Raw genomic sequence first — 26,781 nt, 5'->3', positions numbered from 1 at the left:
TCGATGTCTGCTATTGTTCCTTCTGGGAGTGAGACCCCTCCTGTGTGGACTACCTTGCCTCTCTTTGTCACCATCCGGCTACATTTCTCGAGCCCGAATGACATCCCAATGTCAGTACTGTAGATCCTTGTGGTGTGGATCAGGGAGTCAATGTCACGCTCGCTCTTAGCATATAGCTTGATGTCATCCATGTATAGGAGGTGACTGATGTTGGCCCCATTTCTGCGTCGGTATCCATAGCCAGTCTTGTTGATTATTTGGCTGAGGGGGATCAGACCTATGCAGAACAGCAGTGGGGACAGAGCATCACCTTGGTATATCCCACATTTGATGGACACTTGTGCAAGTGGCTTCCCATTGGCTTCAATGGTGGTTTTCCACAGGTTCAATGAGTTTCCTTTGAAGGCTCTTAGAGTCCTGTTGATGTTGTACAGCTCCAAGCATTCAGTGATCCACGTGTGTGGCATTGAGTCATAGGCCTTCTTGTAATCAATCCAGGCTGTGCACAGGTTGGTGTGTTGTGACCTGCAGTCTTGAGCGACTGTTCTGTCAACCAGGAGTTGGTGTTTGGCTCCTCTGGAGTCTCTACCAATGCCCTTCTGTGTGTTGCTCATGTATTGATCCATGTGCCTATTTATCTTGGTTGCAATGATACCTGACATGAGCTTCCATGTTGTGGATAGACAGTATGTTGGCCGGTAGTTGGATTAGGATCGTTCACCCTTCCGTTAGCCATTGGGGATGAGTCCCATCTCTTAGCAGCTGGTTCATTTGTGCTGCCAGGCGCTCGTGGAGTGCAGTGAGTTTCTTAACCCTTGTGCTATCTTAGATGACCCCACCCTTACATTGACGTGTTCTCCTTACCATGACAAAGGTGGATAAAGGTGGAAAGATTTCATGTAATCCATGGACACCAGTGAAGATCACAAATCATTGAAGAAGAAAGGTTCAGAGCACTGTTTAGTGGGTCTAGATGACCCAACTCCCAATGTTAAAGTGCCTAGGATAGCACAAGGGTTAAGCCAGTAGGCATGTATCATGTAAGGACCCGGTGCTGTCCAGTTCTTCATACCTGAGACTCTTTCTTGGATGTCTGCCACTGTGATGGTTACTGGATTCTGTTCAGGGAGGTTGCTATGTTCTTTTCTCAGAGTGACCAGCAACTGGGCATTGCTGTCTCTTTCTCCCATATACTTTTGAAGTACTGTTCAGTTTCCAGCCTTGGTGGGTCTGCTCGGCTGTTTTGTCCCTGCCACTGAGTGTCCACTTTCGCAGGCTGAGGTGCGAACAGCCTGTTTATCCGTCTGGCTTCATTGTCTCTTGTGTACCTCTGTAGGCGACTGCTCAAGGCTAGGAGCCTTTGTTTGGCAGTTTCCAGTGCTTCAAGAATGGGCATCTGGCTGTATCTCTTAGGTACTTGCGTTCTCATTGTACCTCTTTGAGTCTCTGTCAGATTACTCACATCCTTCCAAGTTGCCTTTATTTTGGCCTTCAGGTATGGGGATCTGTGTGTGTGTTTATGTGTGTATGTATATGTATGTATATGTATATATAGGCAGTTCATAGAAATGCTCGTCCATGTTTTAGGTATAAATTAACAAAAAATGTTCAAAAGAAAAAGACAGTTACAGGGGTCTTCTTAATAAGATAAAAGAAAAAAAACACAAATAAAAACTTTAATTTTTCAAATTCATATGCAAAAAAATTTAAACAGACATTCAAGAGTAAAGCTCAGAAGACGAGTTTTTAAGTGTGAAACAAAGAAATTCTGTCCGTTATTTACGCTGCAACACCTGAGAGCTGTTCCTCTCAGTGGAATGGCATAAATTATTGTCCCTTAAAGGTGTCTTCAAACCAGTTTGGGCCAGGTGATATCTGCCTCTTCAGTTTGCACAGCCGAAACTAAGCAAATTTCTCACATGAAGCTCTGACTTACAGCTTGATAAACATAAAGTTGGATGAACACCTCCATGTGGATCAGCTGCTGTTAGCACTGACACTGCAGGCCTGACTCCTGGGTTAAGTCATGAGAGATGAGGCTTCCCCACTGGGATAGACACAGTTGTTAGGACCTGGTTCTGGAAAACAAATCTCTGGACCCGTTCGAAGACCCAGATGAAGATGAGGAGGATGCTGACGTACTGAATCCAGGCAAACTTGATGGTTTCCCAGAATCCAGGCCGGTAAGTGGAGGGATCTGGTTAAGGCGAAAATGATCATAAAAATGTGGACTAAAGCTGTGACGGTGTGGCATTTTTGATCACCGCGGTGAACCAGTAGGGGGTGCAGTGTCGCGGTTAACCCCCCCCGCCAAACACAAAATCTCCCAGTGGCCGCGTTGCAAATGAATACAATTACAACGCAGTATTCTTTATTAACAAATAATAGTAACAACTAACTAATACCTATATAACTAATGAACTAACTATATAGGTGTTGTAGAATGAGAATGTGTGTCAGCGCGCTGCATGTGTAGGAGGAAGGAACGCGCACAAGTGTGTTGGGGTGCGTGTTGATTCTTCTGTAGTGGACCGCTCTCTAGCTGCATGAGAGTTTCACCTGTGCTCTCTGGTACAGACATCTTCTCAGAATATTATGTATCGCCCAGTAATAAAAGAGAATGCAGACACTGTCACCTTTCCGGTAGCCATGAAGCCTGACACCCATGAAGAACGCGGGGCAGGAGGCTCTGCCTTTATTTAGACAGACATTATTTATACAGACACGTAACGTTGCGCTGCACAAAATAGTTCCCAAACAAAACATGTAGTGATTTTCATCAAAATCTAACAGTGCGCGTTCGTTTTTGGTGTTACGGAGTGAAGGAAAACAGTAATAAACCCCCCCCCCCCCAACACAAAATCCTTTCGGCGGGAAACCGTGTTGCGCACTGAAGAACGCACGCAGCTTGTAATGGGAATGAATACAAAATAAATTAATAATTGGAACGCAGTAAATTTGTCGTATTTCCTTGTGAGACGGAAACTTCTGTTGTTGAATGAGGATGTCTGTGTGCTGCTGAAACCGCGCGCGTGTGTGTAAGAAGAGGGAGCGTGTGCAGTGTAGAGGCAGTGAAAGGTGCAGGGAGTGAAGGAGAGAACAGTAACAAAAGGTTTCCCCCAGAAACCCTTGAAGTCTGAACATAGGACTAGCAGAAAAAGTTAATTATCAGCAAAGATGAATGCGTTTAATGTGTTTATTATAGTTCCAATCACGCGGTTATGCGGTTATCGTCACACCCCTAGTCAGGACTGACCTCAGCTCGGCTTACTGCTGTTTTTTTATGAAGTATCCTCTTTGAATGACTCAGACTTAGAAATAGGTAACTAAATCCCATTGAAACAAATTTTTTATGTTAACATAATTTGCTGGTTCTGTCGACTGTAATAATAATAATAAATCCAATCCACTATTATTATTATTACAGTCGACGGAAGCAGCAAGAAAAAAGAAGTTCATCTGAAAACAGACTAAAAAGTTGCGACATAAAAATAAGACTGCTTTATACGTACAAGGAGCGAAATACGTTATAGAAAGTAATGATGTCCAAGAATCAGAGGTGAATGGGTGGTCAGAGTTCTTTCTGCGTCCTCTGTGACTTAAAAACCTAGAGTTAATTGTGTCTTTTCTTTGGTTGAATTGATTAAAACGTTCTTCTCATTGATGGAGCTTGTTCACTGTGGCAGTCTCCACTCTGGCTCATCTAAAACTGATGCTCAGACGTTAAAACCAGCAAATAGCTTGTTTGGAGGTTTTAAATTCCCTCTAGCCAACAAACTGTAGGGTTTAGTAAACACAAAAAGGATATGTGATGACCTCCACAGGGTACCGAATTTCAACATTCAGCTCAAAGGGAGAACCAGCAGCTGGGCCCACAGTCCAGACCGGCATTGGACACGACAGTACTGTTGTTACTAAAGCAGAAAGAAAGAAAAATAAAATCCCCATTTCTTCCTTGTCTTTACCTGCTCCATCCTGTTCAGTGTTGTGGTTCAGCCGAAGAACTCATGTCACACGTGAGGCAAACTCATGATCACCAAGAACACGCAAAGGAAGAACATGCAAACACCATGTGGGCAAATCGGGTGACATGTAAACCTTCTTGCAAATAGACAGAATCCCAGCATGCCTGAGAAAGTAGAACTATTCTACTGAAACAGCTCTCCTAAAGGTCTCACAGCGGCTCATTCTGCCCACTTCACTGTTGTAGTGCTTCTGGACCTGAAATCTGCATTTGATACTGGATATCATTCCATCATCATTGCTTGCCTTCATGATGGTCTTTCTGGTTTTTTTTAAATGGCTTGCCTCCTACCTTTTAATGTCGTTGTAGGTTCATTAACCTCTGAGATGGGAATTATATCTTATGGCATTCCCCAGGGTTCTGTCCTAGGTCCTATTATATTCATTTTAAATATGATTCCTCTTGGGAAACTAATTAGCAAACTTAGCCACCTTTCTTATTATTTTTGTATGAACGACATCCAGCTATATTGCTCCTTCCCTGAAAAAAAGGACGACAGTTTGTCTAACTTCTTTGCTTGTTTAACTAGCATTAAATCGTGGATGGTCAGTAACTCATTTATACTGGAATGGTCAGAAGACAGATGAGCAAATGTTTGTCCCTGAAAACAAAATCTGTCCGATCAAACAACTCATGGACTCTCTGAGCTCCTCTGTTAAGTCTCAGAGACCTCGGGGTGACGTTTCACAAATTCATGTTTCTGGAACATAACAAACCGCCAAAATTTGTTTCTATCATTGACCGTATAAAGGGAACTGGACAGAGCGGGTGTGACATCACCAATAGAAAATGCCTTACTTCCAGCTCCAATTAAATGAAGCCAATTCGGTCTCCATTTTAAACCTAGTCGCCATGTTGGAGCCAAACGACAGTGACCGGTCCGAGTTGGTCTCAGTCTCGTTTCTGGGGCAACTACTGTCATCAGTCAGGAGCAAGCTTGTTCGAAGTCCACACCCCTTCCGCTGATAGCGGGCTGGGGAGAATCTGTCAATTAAACATTGAGGTGGGGGCCGCGGGCACCACATTCTTTCCATTGAGGCATCTGATTGGCCAGTTTATTACTTGAGTAACTTGCGATAAAGAAAAAATATGAAAAAAATTAGGATTATCTAGAAGAGGTTAAAAAAGGTATCAGAGTAAGAATGGTTGTCCTGACCAATAGAATGACTGAGTAACCGCTGTTTATTTCTCTATAGAAGTCTGTGGGATTTTGGCTAATTGGTACCAGCGGCTACTTCCTGTTTGGAACACGGTGTGTGTGTGCTAAGTTCAGTTCTCTTATACAGTCAAAGGCTTCTATCACCTGAGAAATGCGGCACAGAATGAAAAACCTTTTTATCCTGACTTTAGACTAACTACTTGTTTTATTAAAAGCCCTGTAACCCTTTTGCTATCCTATGCACTTTAACATTGGGAGTTGGGTCATCTAGACCCACTAGACAGTGCTCTGAACCTTTTTTCTTTAATGATTTGTGATCTTCACTGGTGTCCATGGATTACATGAAATCTTTCCACTTTTATCCACCTTTGTCAATGTAAGGGTGGGGTCATCTAAGATAGCACAAGGGTTAAAATGTGTTCACCTCATTAAAAATTCTGCGGCGAGGCTTTTTACAGGTGCCAATAAACGAGCTCACAGAACTCCTCTACTGTCCTCTTCACAGTTAAACGTAGAATTCATATTAAAGTTTTACTTTGAGTTTTTGCAGCCTTGCACAGAAAAACAACTGCATACTGTAGATAAATTGTTTTTTTTACTGCGACTAAATCTTTATTTGAGTCTGTCCTATGAATGAGATGATTGCTCCTATTTCCCCTATGATTTTATGTTCTCTTTTACTATTGTGAAGCACTTTACTTACACTCTTGCCCATGACTCAAACCCAACCCATCTTCAGTCAACTTACAGTTTCTGGCTTGGTAGCTCCTGACTATGTTCTCAAGGTCGTACGCACTGGCAAAGGGGCTGGAGCCATCTATCACCGACACCTAAACGTCAAAGAAGAAAAATAAATAAAAACAACTGAGCAGATGCAGATCGGATTTCCATGTCTAGATGATGGAGAACGCAAAAAAAATACAGAAGAAGTGAAATGGTGGGAGACGTGTTTTCTTTTCAAAATCGCACTTTGTCAGTTTCCTCTCACATTATAGATATTGTAGAGCCCTCTGTGGGGCAGGGGGGTCCTCTGCTGCAGCCTCAGGTCCCCGCTAATAAAGAGTTTGGCTCCAGGGACAGGAGAGGCGAGCTGCACGAAAGCCAGACTCTGCATCACGACTGTGGACATTCGCTGAAAAAGAAAAGCACATCACTGAGATGTTCTTTAGCTGGAACATTTACAAGCCAGTACAAACTACCGAATGCCTCCCAGGAACACAATTGCATTTACCTGGGGGTAAATGCATTCTTGTAATTTTAAGTTGTCATGGCAGCTACTCATAAATACTGTAGAGGGTTATTTAAATTGCTCCCAGCTTTGATCTGTTTCCTCCAAACCTCACACCCCCAACCTTTCTCTATAATCACCCTGACCTGAGAGATTCCAAAGAAAAATTCTGGTGTACGGCAATCATCCTTTAACCTTCTTCAATAACTACAAATATTTATAAAGTAAATACTTTATAAATATTAAAACATAGTGTCAAAACCAGACCTGGAGATACTTATTCATGCATTTGTCTCCAGTAGGTTAGACTACTGTAACGGCCTGCTCACCGGCCTCTCCAAACGAGCTGTAAAACAGCTTCAGTACATCCAGAATGCTGCTGCTCGAGTCCTGACCAGAACCAGGAAGTATGATCACATTAGTCCTGTGCTCAGGTCTCTGCACTGGCTCCCTGTACCAAAAAGAACAGACTTCAAAGCAGCTCTGCTTGTGTACAAGTCTCTCCATGGCCGAGCACCAAAGTACATCTCTGACATGTTAGTGCCATATGAACCATCTCGTACTCTGAGGACCTCAGGGGCCGGCCTCCTGTTGATTCCCAGAGTCAGAACTAAACAAGGGGAATCAGCGTTTCAATATTCTGCAGCTAAAATCTGGAACAGCCTCCCTGAAGTCGTAAGACAGGCCTCTTCTGTGTTCATGTTCAAATCTAGACTTAAAACATTTCTGTTTAGCCGTGTATATGACTGAAAGGTCCTATCTGCACTTTTCTTTCCTTTCCTTCCTTTATTTTTAAATCATTTTTCAAATTTTTTCTTTTCTTTTAAAGTAAATTTTACGTTGATTATTTCAATGATGTATTGTGATTTTAATGCATTTTTCTGTTTTGTGAAGCACCTTGAATTACTTTGTGTACGAATTGTGCTATACAAATAAACTTGCCTTGCCTTGCCTACTTGGCAGACAATCAGAAGGAAAGGTGCGATTGGTTTAAGAGGTCCCGGAGCAGAGCTGCAGGCTATGGTGGCAGTTATGAAACGTTGAGGACTCTTCACGTCATATCTGAGTCATGCATTAGCGTGCTGGTGCGGAGGCCGAGGCCCACAGAGGAATACGTACAAAGAGCTGGTAGCTGAAGGTGAGCAGAAGCTGGACACTGTACACTTGTTCATTATTTTTTAGAGGAAGCTGCAGCTGAAACGTCAGAAGGTCCAACTTTCCGTCCTTGTTGAGGTCTTCCTCCTTCACCTGCAGACACAAACGAATGGCAACTGTCAATGAAATAAGTCAAATTATTAGAAAGACACGAGGAAACGCGACGTTTGGATCATTTGGTGCTGCACAAATCCTCCTTTTTAAACAAATGAAGGGTTAATCCTTTGATCTTTGGTTAGCTCTCAAGGACAGAAGCAGAATTTCAACTAAAGTTTTAAAGACCCAATCTGAGTATCTTATAAGCTATATAATTGAACTGGACTTTATTCATCTAGTAGGGAGACATTCACTTGTCATGACAGATCAAAGAAAAAAACAAGTGAAGTGCAATTACAGCTCACCAAAGATCAGATTACACAAACACATAGTAAACAATTGTGCAAATGTGTGCAAATTCTGTTCAACTGGAAATACAGAGGAGTTGTGTGTTCTGATGGCGGTGGGAATGAATGACCTGCAGTCATTAAAAAGAGTTCCCTGGTTTTTTTTAACCCTTTGATGCCTGAACTCATTTCCAGCTATGAAAAAAAAGACTTGTGGTTTTATTTTCAAGTGGATGCTAAATTAAGGTAATTTTAGAGCCAACTGGATTTGATGCATATTTGCATCTATAGTAATTTAGAGGTTAATTATGATGATGTCGTTTTTATCCAATATCCAAAAAACCTGTGTCGTTTTCTAGGACAGTTTCTGCAGAGCGGCAGGGGTTCATTAGAAATTCCCCTCTGAGTTGGAGCCGGGACTGTTGGCGTGGAGAAACCCAGCCACTCGTTTTCCTCTCCGTTGCTGAGAGCTCTTTGCTTACATGCGCTCCCGGTAGCTTACAGTCCCTCATACTCCCAACCTAACATTACTGGAGCAACAAAAAGGCAGCCGTGATCCAGATTCTCGCTCGGATGAGGAAGACAAAGATCTACATGGATCTAGTCGCCTGCAGGGGGATGCATCAGAATGGAGCAGAGCGGGGAGCTTGTAGCCTTTCCAACATTTACTCTGCGTCACAAATAAGATCATTTTCAAACTGCATGATTCCCAATCATTTGAATAAAGAAATACTCAGAAATGAAATTTTAAGCTTAATTTGAATGTTTTCTATCATCAGAAATGGCCACAAGAACATGTTAAAAACACCAAAGACACTTTTACATTGGAGTGGATTTAAGATCTTGGATTGGAGCCTCCATCTTACAACCAGGAGATACCAGAACTATGACTCATGACGAACCACGATGACAACAAAGACGTCAATCAAGAAGAAGCACGTCAAGGTTTTGGCTCAACCGGTTACAAGACATTAATTCTAGAGAAGAACTGAAACAAAGTAAGTGTAAAAACTGTACAAAGATGTGACAAAAAGAATGATCTAACCAAACAATAGTTTGATATAAACATACTGTCCTTAAATATAAATAAAAACAGGTACATCATATTTGGCAATAGATAACTGCAAATCCTTTCTGAGTTAAAAATTGAGGATGTTTTTCTTGAAAGAGTAAATGAAATAAAATTTCTTGGAGTAATATTGAATCATAAATTATCATGGAAACCACACATAACACATGTTCTCTCTAAATTGTCCAAATCATTAGCCATTTTACATAAAGTCAAGTATTTTTTAAACACAGCTACATTGTATATTCTATATTGTTCCCTCAAAATGCCTTATTTGACTCTATTGTGTAGAAATCTGGGGGCACAGTTACAAGTCAAATACAAAACCTATTTTTATTCTGCAAAAAAAAAACAGTTAGAATTGCAATTGACTGTGAGTAACTTATCAAGGCAACAAAAGTGACAAACTTCCAAGGGGGTAAATACGTTTGCTGTACATTGTGATCCTCTGACAGTTCCATCCTCAGGCAGTGAATGTAACTGCTAGAACATTTCAACGCCATGACATTTCTAGAATTTCTGAATAACATGTAGAATGGAGCTTGTGAGAGACAGTTAAAGACAGGTTGGATTGTTTTTTTTTAATTCACTTTTAGGCTAAACTCTCTTAAAAGCTGATGCGTAGAAAGGAGAGACGTGTGCAGTCTGCTGATGCTCCATGCATGGACTTTCCTCTAAATTAAGGGTTAGTGGTTTGTCTTTGGAGAAGCACCCATGCAGATCATTTAGCCTTTTTAGTTTCTAATGGTTATATAGAATCCATTTCTTTATGGTAAACACGATTATTGAGCACTTAAATCACTCTTCATACAATCAATCCACAAAAAACAAATATTTCCAAAATTAAGGGCACTTAAATTTTTGGATTTACTTGATCTTAGCATCGGAATTTTTATGTTTAAAGTTGAAAAACAATGTGTGCCTGCCAAAATACTGAGTTTGTTTGAAATTAAAGTTAATAATTATGATTTTCGGGGTAAAGATATGTTTAAAAACAAAGTGGTCAGAACTTATGCAATAAAGAATAGTATTTTTGTTCAGTGGGTCAACATGTGGAATTTATTATCCGACGATCTGAAGAACACAAACTCCATATATTAGTTTAAAATAATGTATACATTTAAAATATATCAAAATTCCTTCTGTAGTGAGAGACTTTTGTGGTTGTGAAGTAATTTTAAGAAGCGTTTTTTCTTCCTCTTTTTTCTTTTTTTTTTTTTCAAGGTTCTATCAATTTGTAGGTAGATGTGACGTTTGTAATCAGGGTCGGGAAATAAGCCTTGGCTTCACTCGACACCTTTTTCGGTTAATTTTGTTCAATGTTTATGCTGACATTGTTAATTGTCAATACTTGTGTTGATGTTTTAAGTTTGTGTGTTAAACATAACCCAAATAAATGTCTCGCTCACAAATGTCTACAATCTCGGCAAACACCATTATAAATCTTAACCTTTGTGTTGGCCAACAAGACTTAACTAACTTATTTTAAATATTTGTTAGCATGCTTTTCCAAAGTTTTCTTTGATATTCCTTCTAGTCTTACAACAGTTATGCCCTTTACTGTTGATCAACACTTTCATATTTTTACTTCCATGACATTACTGTGTAGGAATCTGCTTTCACATTGACATTGAAGGGTGTTGTTCTAGTTATTTAATTGACTGTGAGTAATTTATCAAGGAAACAAAAGTGACAAACTTCCGAGGGGGTAAATACGTTTGCTGTACATTGTGATCCTCTGACAGTTCCATCCTCAGGCAGTGATTGTAACTGCTAGAACATTTCCACGCCTTGACATTTCTAGAATTTCTGAATAACATGTAGAATGGAGCTTGTGAGAGACAGTTAAAGACAGGTTGGATTGTTTTTTTTCATTCATTCACTTTCCTCTAAATTAAGGGTTAGTGGTTCGTCTTTGGAGAAGCACCCATGCGGATCATTTAGCCTTTTTAGTTTCTAACGGTTATATAGAATCCATTTTTTTATGGTAAACACGATTATTGAGAAAATGAGGTGAGAATAAAATCTGTGAAGCAGCAACAACTTTCTGGGTTCATTTGGTTGAAACGCTTGCCTGTATAGCAAAAATGTGATGTGATTTAAGAACAAACCTTATATTTCAAAAGGGCCAAAGATCCCAGCGGGCCAGTAAGTATTCTAAGTGGACTTGAGTTTAAAAAAAAAACTCGTTTCTCACAGTGTTAACACCTTATTGGTCATATTTTCTTCAAAAACTGTGTGTGGATCTACAGAAGTACTTTCTCTTTGTCTGTACTCTGATCATTTTTAGGTAAATGGGTTTGTGTGTAAACGCACAGCAACATACTTTTCTGGTAATAGATATTTGTCTTAAAGAAATATTTTAGACACATTAAGGTTTTGGTTTAAAGTATAGAAACAAAAAGCATGGACCAGCTTTTCATCAGGGCTAATCAATGAAAGATTGCCATGGCAACAGGAGCAATGCTTTGAAATGCAGCTTACACAATGACATAGGAATGTGGTTCTTAAGACTTGAAAAAGTGTCACACATATCAGTGATACACAAATGTGTTCTCACAGAGACGGCAGGGATCCGCAGGTTGGGCCCCAGCATGTTGTTGAGGTGTGGGAAGGTACTCCAGGCCACATAGTCCCCTTGAGTGCCGGTGGCTGCAACCATCAGAGTCTGGTACTGAAACCTCACAACCGGCTGTTCTTCATACGTGCTTCGCTTTAACCAGAAACCTGAAATTGAAAAAACAAAACTATAAGGTTTTAGGAACTTTTTGACGTTGAGATTTCTTCTAATTCTATGTTACCATCAAACCAAAAACCAAACATAAAATAGCATAAGATTTCTATTAGAATCCTTCAGCCAAACTTCCCACAATCTCCTATAGAATTTGCTTCATTTTTTTTTTTTGGAATGGAATTTGCTTCTTGACAAGGTTTGTCATGCAGAAAACATGTCCATCTGATGTACCCAGAATTCAACAACTTTTCTGACTTTTCCATGGCATTTTTTACATTTGAACCCATTTTTAAAAATTACAGAAGACGTTTTAAAAGCATAATTCATCATTTACCAAATATGTTCGAATAATTCAGTTCAAAATAGCAGCATTTTTGTCACATTTGTTCCACAGCATTAATAAGGGCATTTTTGAATGGTAATATGGGTTACTGTTGTATTACAAGCAAAGGCACTAATGTGCAATGAAAGCCAGCATGAAAATAACACAACGTAAATTCTGTTCCTGTAATGGATTTGAAACATTCAAATCAAATAAAACTTTATTTATAGAGCAGTTTTTCCAACTTGAGTTACTTAAAGTGTTTTACATAAAAACATAATCCAATTTTAAAAAACCAAAAGCAAGACAAAAAATATGTATACAATGCATAAAATGCCCCCCGCCGCACACACACATGCACGCACACATGCACGCACACTATAGTAGTGCATCAAATGATTCACTAAAATGATGCAAAGTAGAAAGTAGAAATCCGGCTTTGTGGGGAAATTATAAACCGTCCTCACAAGTGAGCCCCACCCAAGTTCACAGAATACACTACAGGACTCCCCAGATGCAAGAACCAGACCCAGAAGATCCCACTGCAGCGATCCCCATTCACTGAAAAGGCTCGGCCACCTATTTGGAAGAAAATTGTAAACATGTCAAAAAAAAAAAAGTTTGGTAAAATTTAATAGGTGTGGGATTATAAATTCACTTCTTTCCCACCCAATTAATCAAACTCTATTTAAAAAACATAATATTTTATGGATTCAATGTATTGCACACGTGTGTACTGTATGAATAGGTGTAGATATACCTATTTATGATACATTGTAATGTCAAGTGTATAAAAACATTTTCTGTCATTTTATTTTTCTCAAACCAGTTTAGGAACTAATATTTTAAAATGATACTATATATACATACACACATATATATATGTATATATTTTGTTTTATTTTAGAGCTGAAAGCTGCATGAAATCCATCAATCAAATCAAAACACATCCAACAGATTTAAGGCTAATCTTTCAACAGACACAAATGGATTTAGTCATTTTGAAAACAACTCATATCTAGACTTAAAGCAAAAGTTGTAAAAACTTGGGTTATTTAATATAAAAGCTTATTCATATGCATTCAAAGAGAATAGTTGTTGTCTAAATCAAATAAATCTGAGTAAAAATGGAATGAAATATTGCTGAAATGTTATTAATTTGTTATTTTTACTGGACTAATAAAACTTTATTTAAAAGGCCCTGGCTTTACTCATAGGCTTTGTAACGTGTAAAGTAATATAGATAATAAAAATCCTTTTTTTATATTCTAGCATAAACAAAGACTTTAACAAAAACATAATATATTCTTTTGTTCAAAATGAAATAAATGGACACTTTAAAGCCTCGATATATATACTGTACCTTGACTCCTATAAGCAACAAGCAGAGGTGGGATGTAGGTTAGGCACAAAACAACAACCAGGAACAGCGTAGCCTTTGTGCAAACACTGGTTTTGTACCGAATTACAGCCGGATGAGAGTACACTTCGTAGAAAGCCATACGTTCGGTGTAAAGACAGCTAGCTGTAAGGCTACAGCTGGAGATGCTAACCTAGTAGCGGACTAAATGATTACCGGCGTAAAAATGTCGATACTACCTAAACTGGTCGTTAAGAAACTCCAAAAAATCTTCCTCTGGATTCTAAACGCCAGTAAATTCATATTTTTCTGATAACTTTTCGCGTTGAAATGCTATTTTGCTAGCCCCTGCAACATGTAAGGAAACGAGCCCCCCGCCATATTTCTGCAGCGTCCCTCGGTTTCCATGGCTACCATGGTTCAGGATGCATTCATGAACTGTGGGGAATGCTGAAACTCTTCTGTGGTCCTGAAATTAAGTAAAAGCACAAAAGTAGTTATTTCATTTCATGCCTGGAAAATTCCCATATATTATTATCTTTTTACGTTGTTATGGGAACTATTAATTTTAAATAAAAGCTCAAATAAAAGCATTAAAATTTTTTATACAATTGTGTTTCTAATAATAAATGCCCATGACCGTTCTAAGGCATTTCAATGTATCATTTTTGTTTCATTGTTTATTCAGTCTGACTGTATTAATTTTGTATTTCTTTGGTGTTGTTTTCATTAAACTAGAAGGATATTAATGTAGAAACTAGATATTAATGCGTGTCTGTCAACAGCCCCAACTACAAGGATTTTTTTGGACCGAGCACTGCTGGGCGCACTTGAACGCACCAGGAGCACCAACAGCCAGACGGTGACGTCACCTCTCCGCGAGACGGACAGCTGAGCAACAGAAGCTCTTTGTTGACGTTTTGTTTTGGTCGCTTTGGGCAGGATTTCTGCAAGTTTGAACCCCCAACAGGGTTAGCTGATCGTGAAGCCCGCCTTTCGCCCCTGCCGTCACGCATCAGTGCGGGAATCCAGCAAAGATGAAATGGATGTTTAAAGAGGACCATTCCCTCGGTAAAAAGGGTTTGGGTTGTTGTTATGAAACCAGAGAGAGATGTCCTCTTTTCATGTCGCGTGTTTTTCCTTTTTGCTCCGCGGACTGTGTGTCCTTCGATGTGGCTCCACCACCCATCACAGACACACTAACGCGGGGTTTTCGCAGGAGCCTGCCGGAAATCGATCCTGCTTAGCTTGGCATGATCATGCTAACACGCATTTGCTGCAGGTTGTTTAGGATCACCTCAAGAGAAACGCCATTTAAAGCATTGCATCATCATCTAGTATTGCTTTAATTTCAATATTTTGCATGCATTACTTAAAAAAGTATGGTGGATTAAAAAAAAACAACCTTTTTTTTAATCTATTTTTACTGTTTTTTTCTATTAGGCCTAGTTTGTGTTATATAAGATCCTTCTGTGAAGTTTTGTCTTGTCATTCTCATGGTAATTGGATAACCTTGAGGACTCTTTTTTTTTTAAAGAAGCACCTCTGAAGATAGAACTTTTATCTGGGCTAATGAACCTAGATGGAGTCCTCCCCTCACTCACTCACTCCTCCCATCCTCCCTGCACATCCATGTGTCTGAAATGAATTTGCATGAAGATGTTGTACTATTCCTCTGAAACAGAGGATCATGAGTGGGAAACATACACTTCCCCCATCTTGTGTTGTGCTTGTTCAAGGCTGAAGACAGGAAATCCCCAGAGGACGCACTGATCCCTTTAATCTCTGACTTCCTGTTTGTTTGCTGTCTCTTTCCTCAGAGCACCGATGTGTGGAGTCAGCCAAAATACGCAACAAATACCCGGACAGAGTACCGGTGAGTTGTGGGGGCTGGGTGCTTTTATCGGAAATGGAAATGCAGAGATGATCAGAGGGAATCAATACCGAAATCTCTGACATCCAACCAGCCTGGATGCTTATGTATGATAAGTCAGGCATCTTCTGAGTGCAACGTCATTCCTCTTTTTCTCAAATTACAAAGATGACCGATGAACACAAAAGAGCTTTCACATTTATGTACCCACTTGCTCTTGTTTGTGGATAACATGACCTCCATTTTCCATCACCTCTCATATTTCACTGATGTGAAGAGCCAGCATGCCTTTCTCCAGCTCCTCCTGGAGACCAGGAGGCGCTTTTAGACCAGAACAGACCTGGAAACCCTCAAATGTTCTTTACTTTTAGAAAGTGTCTTAACCCTTCGCAGTCCGAGGCCATGTTGAGCCTTTTTACTAATTTATTTACAGCTTGTTCTAAAAAATGTACCTCAAACTATTTTTCATGTCTATTTTTAGTTCAAACTCCAGTCTCTTTTTCCACAAAAAACTAAAAACCAAAAGAAATTCCACCTTTGAGGAGGTCTTTTTATCCTGCTAGAATCACAACAATTGGAGTCAAATCAAATGTTTGTGTATGAATTTTTTTAGCAAAGACCAGAAATGTACAGACAAAATTTAAATGAATGAATAAAAAACAAAGTGAAACCAGTATAGTTTCATCGATTTCATGGAGCCTTAAAATGACTGCAGTCAAACAAGGCGCCGTACATTAAAAGCTCAAAAGAAAAAAAAAACAACAGCTAAAAGGCTAAAACAATTAAAGTGATTTAAAATTGTAAAATAATCAAACAAAAGCAAAGCAAAACAATAAAGCAGTAAAACTTACCAGCAGAGCAGAGTCTCATGCCGTGTCAAAGGCCTGGTGATAAAAATGGGTTTTAAAACTTTTTTTTAAATGGACATTGAAGATACCTGCTGAATACTCAGTGGTAAAGCGTTCCACAGCTTTGGTGCACAGACAGAAAAAGCTCTATTCCCCCCTGAGTTTCCTCTTGGACCCCGTTTAAAAACAAATAAAAGAACATTAAAATGAACTCTAAAATTCACAGGCAGCCAGTGAAGTGTAGCCAGCACGAACCAGAACCCGAGCAGCAGAACTCTGGACCAGTTGGAGACGCGAGAGGGATGACGGGCTGACTCCAAAATAGAGAGAGTTACAGTAATTCATCTGAGGTGTGATGAAAGTACGGATTACTGTCTCAAAATATGACGTTTTGGTAAAAATGATTTCACCCCCACCAACTGCCTCAAATAAAAGAAGCTAAATTTCAGACATGTTTAAAGTCCTTTTCTGTTTTAAATCCCAGGTTAGACATACATTGTTTTAAATGTGGAGCCGTTGAGGAAGGGTCACAGGAGCTGCTTGGACCGAACACCATCACATCCGTTTTTCATTCATTCATTCATTTTCTTTACCGTTTATTCCCTTTCGGGGTCACGGGGTTGCCGGAGCCTATCCCAGCCACTTGGGCATATGCAAGGGATGCCCTGGACTGGTCGCCAGTCTGTCGCAGGGTAGAATATCTTCAATCACACATCCATTCACTCCCACACTCACACCTATGGACAATTTAGAGTTGCCAATCAACCTATGAGGCATGTTTTTGGACGGTGGGAGGAAGCCGGAGATCCCGGAGGAAACCCACGCATGCACGGGGAGAACATGCAAACTCCACACAGGAAGGTCCCCTGTTGATGTGTTTTTCATGTCCCCCAGCCGGGACTTGAACCGGGGACCTTCTTGCTGTGAGGCAAGAGTGCTAACCACTGCACCACCGTACAGCCACTTCCTTTTTTTTTTTGTCATAAAAACAAAAAACGAAATCCAATCTTTGAGGTCAAGTGTAATGAAACAATGAAAGGAAACTCTGTGTTTTGTTAGGATGGAGCCCAGAGGAAAGAGGTACAAAGAGAATAAAAGTGGTCCTAAAATAGAGCCCTGGGGAACCCCAAACAACAGCAGAGCAGTTAAAGAATAGGATCCGGACACACTCACACGCACACAGTCTTGTCATTAAAAAAAAGGGAAAATTGTCTAAAAAAACAGGTGAAGCTCCACTAAACTACAATGTTCCAAGTATTTTTTCCAAGAGGAACCACAGTTATGTGTCATCACTCTTGTGTTTGATTTAAATAAAACAAACAAAAAAATAAAACAGCCAATGTGATTGGCCTCTCGCCAGAGACTAACAAGGGTTTAGTAGCCTGTGTACATTCACACCAAATATTTGAGTATGATCTGATTTCTCAAGTTATTCCAACAGGATTCAGTTTCTGTTTACATCATTTAAATAAGCAATAAAGTTCCATGTAAATAACTTATCATCCAAGTCAGATTTGTTTTTCATTTTTTTGCATTTTGTTCTTCAGGATCTAATTTCACAGACTCTGTGAAGTACTGACTGAAACCATTACCCTCCAGGGATATTATTATGTTTCATTTTTAATCAAATCAAACATTTTAGCATCACTGCTTTGCAATTCAGTAAATGGAATGTTTTCTTCATTTAATCTTCTTTTTAAAATGATCCCTTCCAGTTTAAACAGCCGTAACTCCTGTTTTCGTCAAATAACTATTCAAAACAAGCTTCTGCAGAAATGAGACTTCAGTATTAAGAAGCTTGTGGTTCTTAATGTTTTTCTGCTTGATTGTGAAGATGTGCTGACATTTTTTAGCGCTCAAAAATCCAATTATTTTTGTTTTTCCAAGTGCTCTTAATTTAAACGGATTTAAAAACATTGTTGGTGAACTAGGATTTAAAGCCTTTTTTTTTATCTCAAAGTATAACTGATGGTTGAAATCTTTTTCATTTTTTTTAACTTGTTTCTTTAGAAGCTGGGATAAAAAAATAGTAAATCAAACATTTACTAATGTTTATAACTCTTCTTTGTTTGAACCAGGAAACAAAGTTTGTATTATGATGTAACTGTTCTAACATGCAAAAAAAGAGTTGGATATGTCAACAAAGCCGTCACGCATGTTCCCGTGTGCACCAGGTGATCGTGGAGAAAGTCTCCGGCTCTCAGATCGTGGACATCGATAAGAGGAAGTACCTGGTGCCGTCTGATATCACCGTGGCCCAGTTCATGTGGATCATCAGAAAACGCATCCAGCTGCCGTCAGAGAAAGCCATCTTCCTCTTCGTCGACAAAACTGTCCCTCAATCCAGGTGAAACCCACAGGAAAAGATGAGAAAAAAATCTGTTGTTGGTTGGGGTATCTTTTCCTCTCACGCAAATCCACATGCATCTCCATACACGGTCCACGAATCAATACATAAAAGAGTCGGCCAAGTTTGTGGTGATACAATACAGTCTTTGACCTACATGAATGCAATCAAGTTATTTATTATTCAATTGGCATTTAAAACTATCAATTTCTAACAGAGAAACCTTTTTTTTATTTTTTATCTTAAGCAACAAAAACAAAATGTCTTTGACAAAAAAAGTTTCAAGTGTAAAAAAGACTGGTTTGTTCTTTGCGTTAAAAAAAGTCTCATATTAATTCTTTTTTTTTTTTTTTAAAAGGGTATGTTTAGTGAACACAACACACATCCCTCTCTGCGGTTCCCCTTCAGCCAAATGTAATTGACCTGACTTGGTAGAAGAAAGCTTGAGATTGGACATCTTTTTGCTTCATCACATGTACATAAAATGGCAAAGACAGTAAAGACACAACAGGAAGAGAAACTGACAACGTTGGACAGAAACTGATTAATTACTTCCTGCTTGATTTCATTTGTTTTTACCGTTATAATCTGGATCTCCGGTCGTCAACCGATACTGCAGTAACTAAAAAGATCTATTTACTTCCTATCCTTTATAACGAGTAAAGAATAAATAAAAGCCTCTGTATTGTTGTATATTTTTGTTTAATTTCCAAGAACTCTCTGTTTACATGTTTCCCGCTAGCTTACAGCCCCTCACATCCCCCAACCTAACATTAGCAGTGCAACAAAAATGGCGAGCAGTTTGGAGCCAGAGGTCATCTCAGACGAGGAAAACAAAGACGTTTGTGGATCTAGTCCTCTATAAGTTGGGAACATCAGAATGGAGCGGAGCAGGAAGCTTGTTGCCCGCCCAGCATAGTTTTTTTTTTTTTTTGTCACAAACACGATCTTTTTCAAACTTAATTTTTTGTCTGCTCCTGATTCACAATAATTTGAATAAAAAATACACAGAAATGCAATTTTAAGCCTAATTCTCTTTATAAATCTCCTCCATCATCAGAAAAAAGCCACAAGAACATGGTAAAAACATCAAAAACACAATTTTCACTGGAGTGGGTCTTTAAGATGATTTTTTTATACAGTTGCACTATACGCAAATGCTGAACTCCCAACTGAAGCTTGAAAACTCTTCCTGTTTTACAGTTTATGGTTCGTTCTAGTTTCCAAATGTGCTACTGGTGATTCAAAAGCTTTGAGGACAAGAGTTCCTTTAGAGCTCAGAAGCCTTTTGTGCTTCTGAGTTTATAGCTCAGACAACCCTGAATTCCACCTTCTGTTAAGATAAAAATATAAAAGTGAATTTGTTTTCCTCAGGGGCGAGGTGCTTACAAAACCATAAAAGCTTTTATCTGTGCACGTTGTCTTTTTTCCATCCGCCTCTGAGGGTAAACATGAGGAACATTTAACTTTCTAATCTGTCTCACTGAGAGGCACTGAAACCCCTCCTTTCTCAAATTTGCAAGGATTATGCAGCCAAACCTTTACTGATGTTGACATTTGGATTTGATCTGGGACACTCTCTCTGGAGCTTTATGACGCAGTAATGACGACTTTCTTTGTCATTTTAGAGCAGCTATATACCTAACAGAGTGACCGTTTCCACTCGATTTAGCCTAAAAACAGCACCATAAAAAGAGCACTGGGAAAGATTTATTGTGTGGCTTTTATCCTTTTGATGTGTCTCTGTGTTTTCAAATTGTTTATGCCATTTTTAGCATTTACTGTTTATGTATTTCTGGCTTTATTCCTCTTCTAAACCCGTTTTTGTCCCTTTCGGGGTCACCGGGCTGCTGGAGCCTATCCAGGCCACTCGTGGGCGAAGGCAGTGGACATCCCGGACAGGTCGCCAGTCTGAACATGTTTTTTGATGGCTGCATGGCGGAGCAGCCGTTAGCGGTCTTGCCTCACAGCAAGAAAGCCCCGGTACAAGTCCCGGCTGAGACCTGAAACCTGGTTGCATGTTCTCTCCATGCATGCGTGAGTTTTCTCTGGGGACTCCGGCTTCCTCCCACCATCCAAAAACATGCTTCATAGGTTATTTGGTTACTCTAAATTGTCCATAGGTGTGAATGTGAGAGTGTGACCCTGCATCAGACTGGCGACCTGTCCAGGGTGCCTTCGACAACGAGTGGCCGTGATAGGCTCCAGCAGGCCTGGATGGGACAAAAACAGGTTTAGAAGATAAATGAAAAGTTTGACATGTCTATTTGTGTGTTTTTTTATTACTATTTTTCTAAAAAAAAAGAAAAAAAATCCATCTAAGGACAAATGCTGCATATTAGTTCTCAGGATGATATCCTACTGTTTGATTTGGTGTCTGTTTAAGAATAAACCATGGTTTAAAAACAGCTTTAGGATCACTGTCAAGGTTATTTCTGAAAACACAAGACAGTATGAAAAAAACAGACACCAAGAAACCAGTTTAATTTTTCGCGAGGAGAGCTAAAACAGACAACCGTCCAATGCCTCATGTGTCATGTCTGACCGTCCTCCTATTTTATTTACAATTGGCTGCCCAGCTGTAGATTCCCATAATTCCATAGGAAAAGGCTATTTTTTAAAAGAAAATAAGCATAACATGAAACAACTTTACAAAGTTCTGCCTGTTTTGTTTGTTATGATTGTGTGTCTGCGTGTGCATACATGACTTTATTTGGACTTCTGGTATCGAACCCTAACCACCAAAAGGCCTCAAGGGGTCCAAAACCTTGATGTAAATGTGGGAAAACATCCCCTGGTAGGTTTGAAGGATGATGTGAATGCGGGTTCAGGTTGGATTTGCATGTCGTTAACATATTTTAGAAGAGCAGATGAGCAAACTCTTTTTTTGCACGCATGTTCACCACACAGACCTCCTTCACGTGCGTGAAGGGAAAAGGGAACGGCTCACGAATGAGGCTCAAACCACCTCTGTGTGCACGAGGGCTTCATACGGGACACCGCCAAGGCTGCGGCCCCCTCTGGAGCGGAGCACTCGCTGCTCGTCCTCAGACGCCTTTGTCAGTGCTTCCCAGTCTCATTTCTGTTTATTTGCACATTTTGCTGAACTGTTTCCAGCAGCATTTTGGGATTGAACCTGAAAGAAAAGCTTTAGCATTTCACTTGATTAACCCTTTTGCTAATTTAGATGACCCCATCCTTACATTGACGTGTACTCCCTACCATGACAAAGGTGGATAAAGGTGGAAAGATTTCATGTAATCCATGGACACCAGTGAGGTTGACAAATGATTAAGAAAAAAGGTTCAGAGCACTGTCTAGTGGGTCCAGATGACCCAACTCCCAATGGTAAATTGCCTAGGATAGCACAAGGGTTACATGTGAGATTTATGGGATTGTCCCTTCTTACTCTGTGAAACTCTTCATCAGTTGCTTCTCCATGACAGGATAGAAATCATTTCTTTCATTTAGCCAAGATCTTTAAAAAACTATAAAGCTAAATGTATTTAAAGGACAAGTAATTCCCTGTTTTAGGCAGGACTGTCTTAATAATTTATAAAGCTGTTTATGCTCAAAACTTGGTAAAGTTAAGTTCTTGACCTTTTTTAAGATGACAAAAAAGTAACTCAAGTTATGAGATCAACTTTTTAAAAAACAACTATTATCAGCTTGATTTCTTTTTCTAATATCCCCGTGGCCCCTTTCCGACCTCCTATTTTATTTACAATTGGCTGCCCTGGTTACAGAAGTCTAACAAGTGGAAGGTCAGCAGTTAACAATACAATCGTTTAAAACATTTTGCTGCAAATGGGGGAATCTTGGTTCACAGTTCTTTATCAGTCTGTACTCCAAACTGCTTCCGCTTTCCCAGACATCTCCTTTCTTCAGATGGTTTGTGGAGAAGATAGAAAATTCCCAACAGAGCAGCTTTCAGTGTATGTGGGTCAACAGAGTTAAAAAGCAGTCTTAGAAAAAGCAATTAGAATGATAATAAAAATAAATAAAGTAAATACATACAACAATCATTTATGATTCCTCAAACATTTTTCTGTCTTTATGAGCATACATTTTTGTTTTGTGTTATATCCAATATCCAAGTACATGTTACCATGTACTTGGATATTGGCTTAAAAATAGAGTGGTACAGGTCTTTTAGAGCAATCCTGAGTCCAAGGCGTAAAACTGACCGCATGACTCTGCTTTGTTCTTCCCAGTCTGACGATGGGCCAGCTGTACGACAAGGAGAAAGACGAGGATGGCTTTCTGTACGTGGCCTACAGCGGAGAAAACACCTTCGGTTACCTCACAGGGTTGATACTGCACTGAACCCCCCCCCACACCCACACACACACACACACTGACAGAGTTGAATCTGGTTCAAAGTACTTCAGACATCGGCCCTTATGTGTCTCTGGAGTTCTGTAACGACACATTTTGTCCATTTTTGTACCGAAAAATACCAAGTTTGTGTTGAATTCTCGACTGAATAACCACAATGACGTCAGCGGACCAGTGAGCTTCAAGCTTTTGGTTTGATATTTGAATCCAAATATTAGTCTTTTAAGCTGCGAGGGGCCACTGCTGGAAAACCTGCCCAAAAATGAACAAACTTTAGATAAAAGTTGGGATAATTGATTTACCTTTTTACGATAAGCTTGGAGGAGCAGGTACCACCTGGAATGGAAGGAAACAGTTAACAAAGCAGAGATCAAAAAATGCCAACACCTTTCTGCTTATTTGATCACACGGTTTGATTGATGTGCGGTGTGCATCACTAAGCATCCAAGAATAATCTTCATTTGGCTCTAAAGTTGCTAAAATAAATGACCTCAGGTCAAATGTCTGGAGTCTGCTGGATGGAGGTGTCCCGTGGGTTTGGAGATCCAGATTTAGCGGTTCGAAACTCCATTATTATCACATTTCATTCTGGCACAGAAATCTGTATGAAGGAAAACCTGCCTGGCAACGCAGTGACTCCTGCCAAAAATCTGTTCGCCTTTTTCCACATGATAATGTCATCGAGGCAAAAAACAAACAAACATAAAAACACCTGACACCTGATAGGTGATGTTGATAGATGAAGGTCTTTTGTGGAGAAAATACCTTAAACAGAAAGATCTGAAAAAACAATTATGTCATTTTCCCCATCAAAGGAAAAACTTTTGGATGACGCCTGAGGCCACGTCTATGAAGCTGTGCAGATGTGTTTGTGCTTTTCCCCCAAACCATGCAGGCTTTGCATATGTTTGTTTCTCCTCCAAACAATCATTCTAATGAAATAAACTGTTTGCATGCGCTTTGCTTTCACTTCCACGTGAAGCCAAGAATGGAGGCAGGCTCACCTCAGGCCACCATTTGGAGGATGAAAACATCCTTTTGACCACAGCTGAACTGACAGAAATGTCTGAACATGCAGTTCAACATATGATGAAGCTCACTGGTCAGGCTGGGAAACAGGGTTTTTTCCTGCTGTCTCATCTTAGAAACAAAAACTAAAGCCTATAAAAGCTCAACTTGTAAAATAATCCAATAAGAAATTCCCACCTTTCCCATAAATCAACGTCTAATTAAATAATATTAGGAAATGTTCTGTTTCTTTGGATTTACAGGGTAGACTTAGTTCCTTCCTGTAATCCACATGTGTCAAACTCAGGCCCGCGGGCCAAATTTGGCCCGTAGTGTAATTCTAATTGGCCCGCGAGATCATATCACATGTGCATTAGAGTTGGCCTACGGTATAGACTACAGTATACCGCTCATACTACAAATCCTACAATGCTTTGCTTGTATGTTGGTGGGCAGTCAAAACCGGCAAGCGCTCCTTTTTTCTGTTGACAGCCATTCTCCAGTCACGTCGGACAAATTCATTTCACCCGCGATGGGCAAATGAAAGATGGAAAACAGGAGCTTTAAAGACAGGCGGGAGGCAGATTATCTGTTCACGAATATAAAGACAGGCGTGTTTGTCTTGTGTGTGGAGCTAACGTGGCAGTAACCAAAGAATATAACAAAAGAAGAAACCATATGAAAAGGATAAACATTACATATTAGTTGCAGTTAATCTTTCAATAAATGTTGAGTTTAGCCCGTGACTTTACTTCACTGCTTGATTTGGGCCCACCGTGAATTTGCGTTTGACACCCCTGCTGTAATCGGTTCTCCAAAATAAACCCCACTTGGGTTCACCTAGAAGCAAAATGAACTTTGCACTCCAGGTCCGTTTCAATGTTCTAGCCCCCGATGAAGCCTTGATCTATATTCACGGCCATGAAGGACTATAGCGTCTTCAGATGATGCCAGAACAGCTGTAGATTCCCATAATTCCATAGGAAATGGCTATTTTTTAAAGGAAAATAAGCATGACATGAAACAACTTTACAAAGTTCTGCCTGTTTTGTTTGTTATGATTGTGTGTCTGCGTGTGCATACATGACTTTATTTGGACTTCTGGTATCGAACCCTAACCACCAAAAGGCCTCAAGGGATCCAAAAACTTGATGTAAATGTGGGAAAACATCCCCTGGTAGGTTTAAAGGATGATGTGAATGCGGGTTCAGGTTGGATTTGCATGTCGTTAACATATTTTAGAAGAGCAGATGAGCAAACTTCTTTTTTTGCACGCATGTTCATCCCACAGACCTCCTTCACGTGTGTGAAGGGAAAAGGGAACGGCTCACGAATGAGGCTCAAACCGCCTCTGTGTGCACGAGGGCTTCATACGGGACACCGCCAAGGCTGCGGCCCCCTCTGGAGCGGAGCACTCGCTGCTCGTCCTCAGACGCCTTTGTCAGTGCTTCCCAGTCTCATTTCTGTTTATTTGCACATTTTGCTGAACTGGTTTCAGCAGCATTTTGGGATTGAACCTGAAAGAAAAGCTTCAGCATTTCACTTGATTACATGTGAGATTTATGGGATTGTCCCTTCTTACTCTGTGAAACTCTTCATCAGTTGCTTCTCCATGACAGGATAGAAATCATTTCTTTCATTTAGCCAAGATCTTTAAAAAACTATAAAGCTAAATGTATTTAAAGTACAAGTATTCCCTGTTTTAGGCAGGACTATCTTTATAATTTATAAAGCTAATTATATTCAATACCTTAAGTTTAGTTCCTGACCTTTTTTAAGATGACAAAAAGGTAACTCAAGTTATGAGATCAACTTTTTAAAAAACAATAATTATAAGCTTGATTTCTTTTTCTAAGTTAATTTGCACATTTTGTTGTTAGTATTTATTTCTATTGGCCTTTTTGCCTACAAGTCCCAGAAAGTTCCTCTGCAGCTGCTTTGATTTCTGAATAAATCTGTTTAATATTTTTACACTAATTGCTCCATTAAAAAAATAATCACTTAAAAGTATCATTGGAAAACAAATACAGCAGAAACATTACGCAGGTACACACAAAAGTCTGAAATGTGATGTTTTATGTGTCTATTAATGTGTCTCAGCTTGTTTAATCACAAACGGAGGTAATGCCTTGTTGTCTGAGAAGCTGCTTGGGTTCAGAACGTCCGGTTTAACTGTGTTCACTCCAATCCTGGCTGTCATTTCTGATCCAGAATCAAAGCAGAACATGTTTCTGTTCTTAACCCGAGTGAAGAATTCCTCCCTGTGCTCCACAAATATGATTCAGGCTCTTTGACATGTCAAATACTTATATGATATGAGAATATTCAAGAATGTCTTGATTCCGATCTGTGTTGTCTCATCGTCACGTCTATGTTTACCACACAACGTGATTTTAGATATTTTAAGATGGAATTGTAGCTGGAAGTACGACCAATAAAAACATCAGAAAAGCTTGTTTGTTTTATTGTTGATGAGCAGAAACGTCTCATGTTCACGTGTTAGCATCACACTCGCTGCAGCAGAAAACATTTCTGCTAAATGTCTGAAAGTTTCTCTGCATGACAAAGTGGGAAGGTCAGAAAAAATTAGGATAGTTGCAAAACTTTCATTTTTCTAAATATTAACTATGTAAAGTCCCACTTTTGATCTATTTTCAAAGCGTTCCCAGTGGTCTTTTAATTATGATTTTGCTGTTTTTAGCCAAAATAAACAAAAACTATAATTTTCTTGGACATAGTTTCTGCAGAGCAGCAGGAGTTCAGTAATCCTTGTGAACCCTAGGCACTTTAACATTGGGAGTGGGGTCATCTGGACCCTACAAGACAGTGCGCTAAATGATTTGTGATCTTCACTGGTGTCCATGGATTACATGAAATCTTTCCACCTTTATCCACCTTTGTCATGGTAGGGAGAACACGTTAATGTGAGGGTG

The 26,781-nt window shown here is 39.6% G+C and overlaps 2 protein-coding genes across 2 annotated transcripts; one reads left to right on the top strand and one right to left on the bottom strand.

The window, feature by feature from the left end:
* Nucleotides 1-1,660: 1,660 nt before the first annotated feature.
* Nucleotides 1,661-13,855, bottom strand: tmem231 (transmembrane protein 231). The gene is made up of 7 exons (XM_011476441.3): nucleotides 13,438-13,855; nucleotides 11,579-11,745; nucleotides 7,531-7,659; nucleotides 6,172-6,315; nucleotides 5,932-6,013; nucleotides 3,809-3,914; nucleotides 1,661-2,187 (listed from the first exon to the last, which is right to left on the bottom strand). Exons 1-7 carry the CDS (start codon nucleotides 13,574-13,576, stop codon nucleotides 2,025-2,027), a joined length of 930 nt encoding a protein of 309 aa, XP_011474743.1. The 5' UTR covers nucleotides 13,577-13,855; the 3' UTR covers nucleotides 1,661-2,024.
* Nucleotides 13,856-14,273: 418 nt separating this feature from the next.
* LOC101168456 (gamma-aminobutyric acid receptor-associated protein-like 2) lies at nucleotides 14,274-26,300 on the top strand. Its single transcript, XM_004069814.3, has 4 exons — nucleotides 14,274-14,505; nucleotides 15,255-15,310; nucleotides 18,330-18,502; nucleotides 22,717-26,300. The coding sequence occupies exons 1-4, from the start codon at nucleotides 14,472-14,474 to the stop codon at nucleotides 22,826-22,828; spliced, it is 375 nt and encodes a 124-aa protein (XP_004069862.1). The 5' UTR covers nucleotides 14,274-14,471; the 3' UTR covers nucleotides 22,829-26,300.
* The last annotated feature ends 481 nt before the right edge of the window (nucleotides 26,301-26,781 follow it).

This window comes from Oryzias latipes, chromosome 6, assembly GCF_002234675.1.
Source record: "Oryzias latipes chromosome 6, ASM223467v1".
Classification (NCBI taxonomy): Eukaryota; Metazoa; Chordata; class Actinopteri; order Beloniformes; family Adrianichthyidae; genus Oryzias; species Oryzias latipes.
This window is presented reverse-complemented; position numbering and strand designations above follow the sequence as displayed.

Bases quoted from the DNA above. Each gene is read 5' to 3' on its own strand.
- LOC101168456 (XM_004069814.3), top strand. From the start codon at position 14,472: ATGAAATGGATGTTTAAAGAGGACCATTCCCTCG. The intron at 14,506-15,254 runs GTAAAAAGGGTT...CTCTTTCCTCAG, and splicing joins TAAAGAGGACCATTCCCTCG to AGCACCGATGTGTGGAGTCA. The intron at 15,311-18,329 runs GTGAGTTGTGGG...CGTGTGCACCAG, and splicing joins AATACCCGGACAGAGTACCG to GTGATCGTGGAGAAAGTCTC.
- tmem231 (XM_011476441.3), bottom strand. From the start codon at position 13,576: ATGGCTTTCTACGAAGTGTACTCTCATCCGGCTGTAATTCGGTACAAA. The intron at 11,746-13,437 runs GTACAGTATATA...TTTCAATTTCAG, and splicing joins TGTTGCTTATAGGAGTCAAG to GTTTCTGGTTAAAGCGAAGC. The intron at 2,188-3,808 runs ATATCCTTTTTG...AGATCCCTCCAC, and splicing joins TACCCTGTGGAGGTCATCAC to TTACCGGCCTGGATTCTGGG.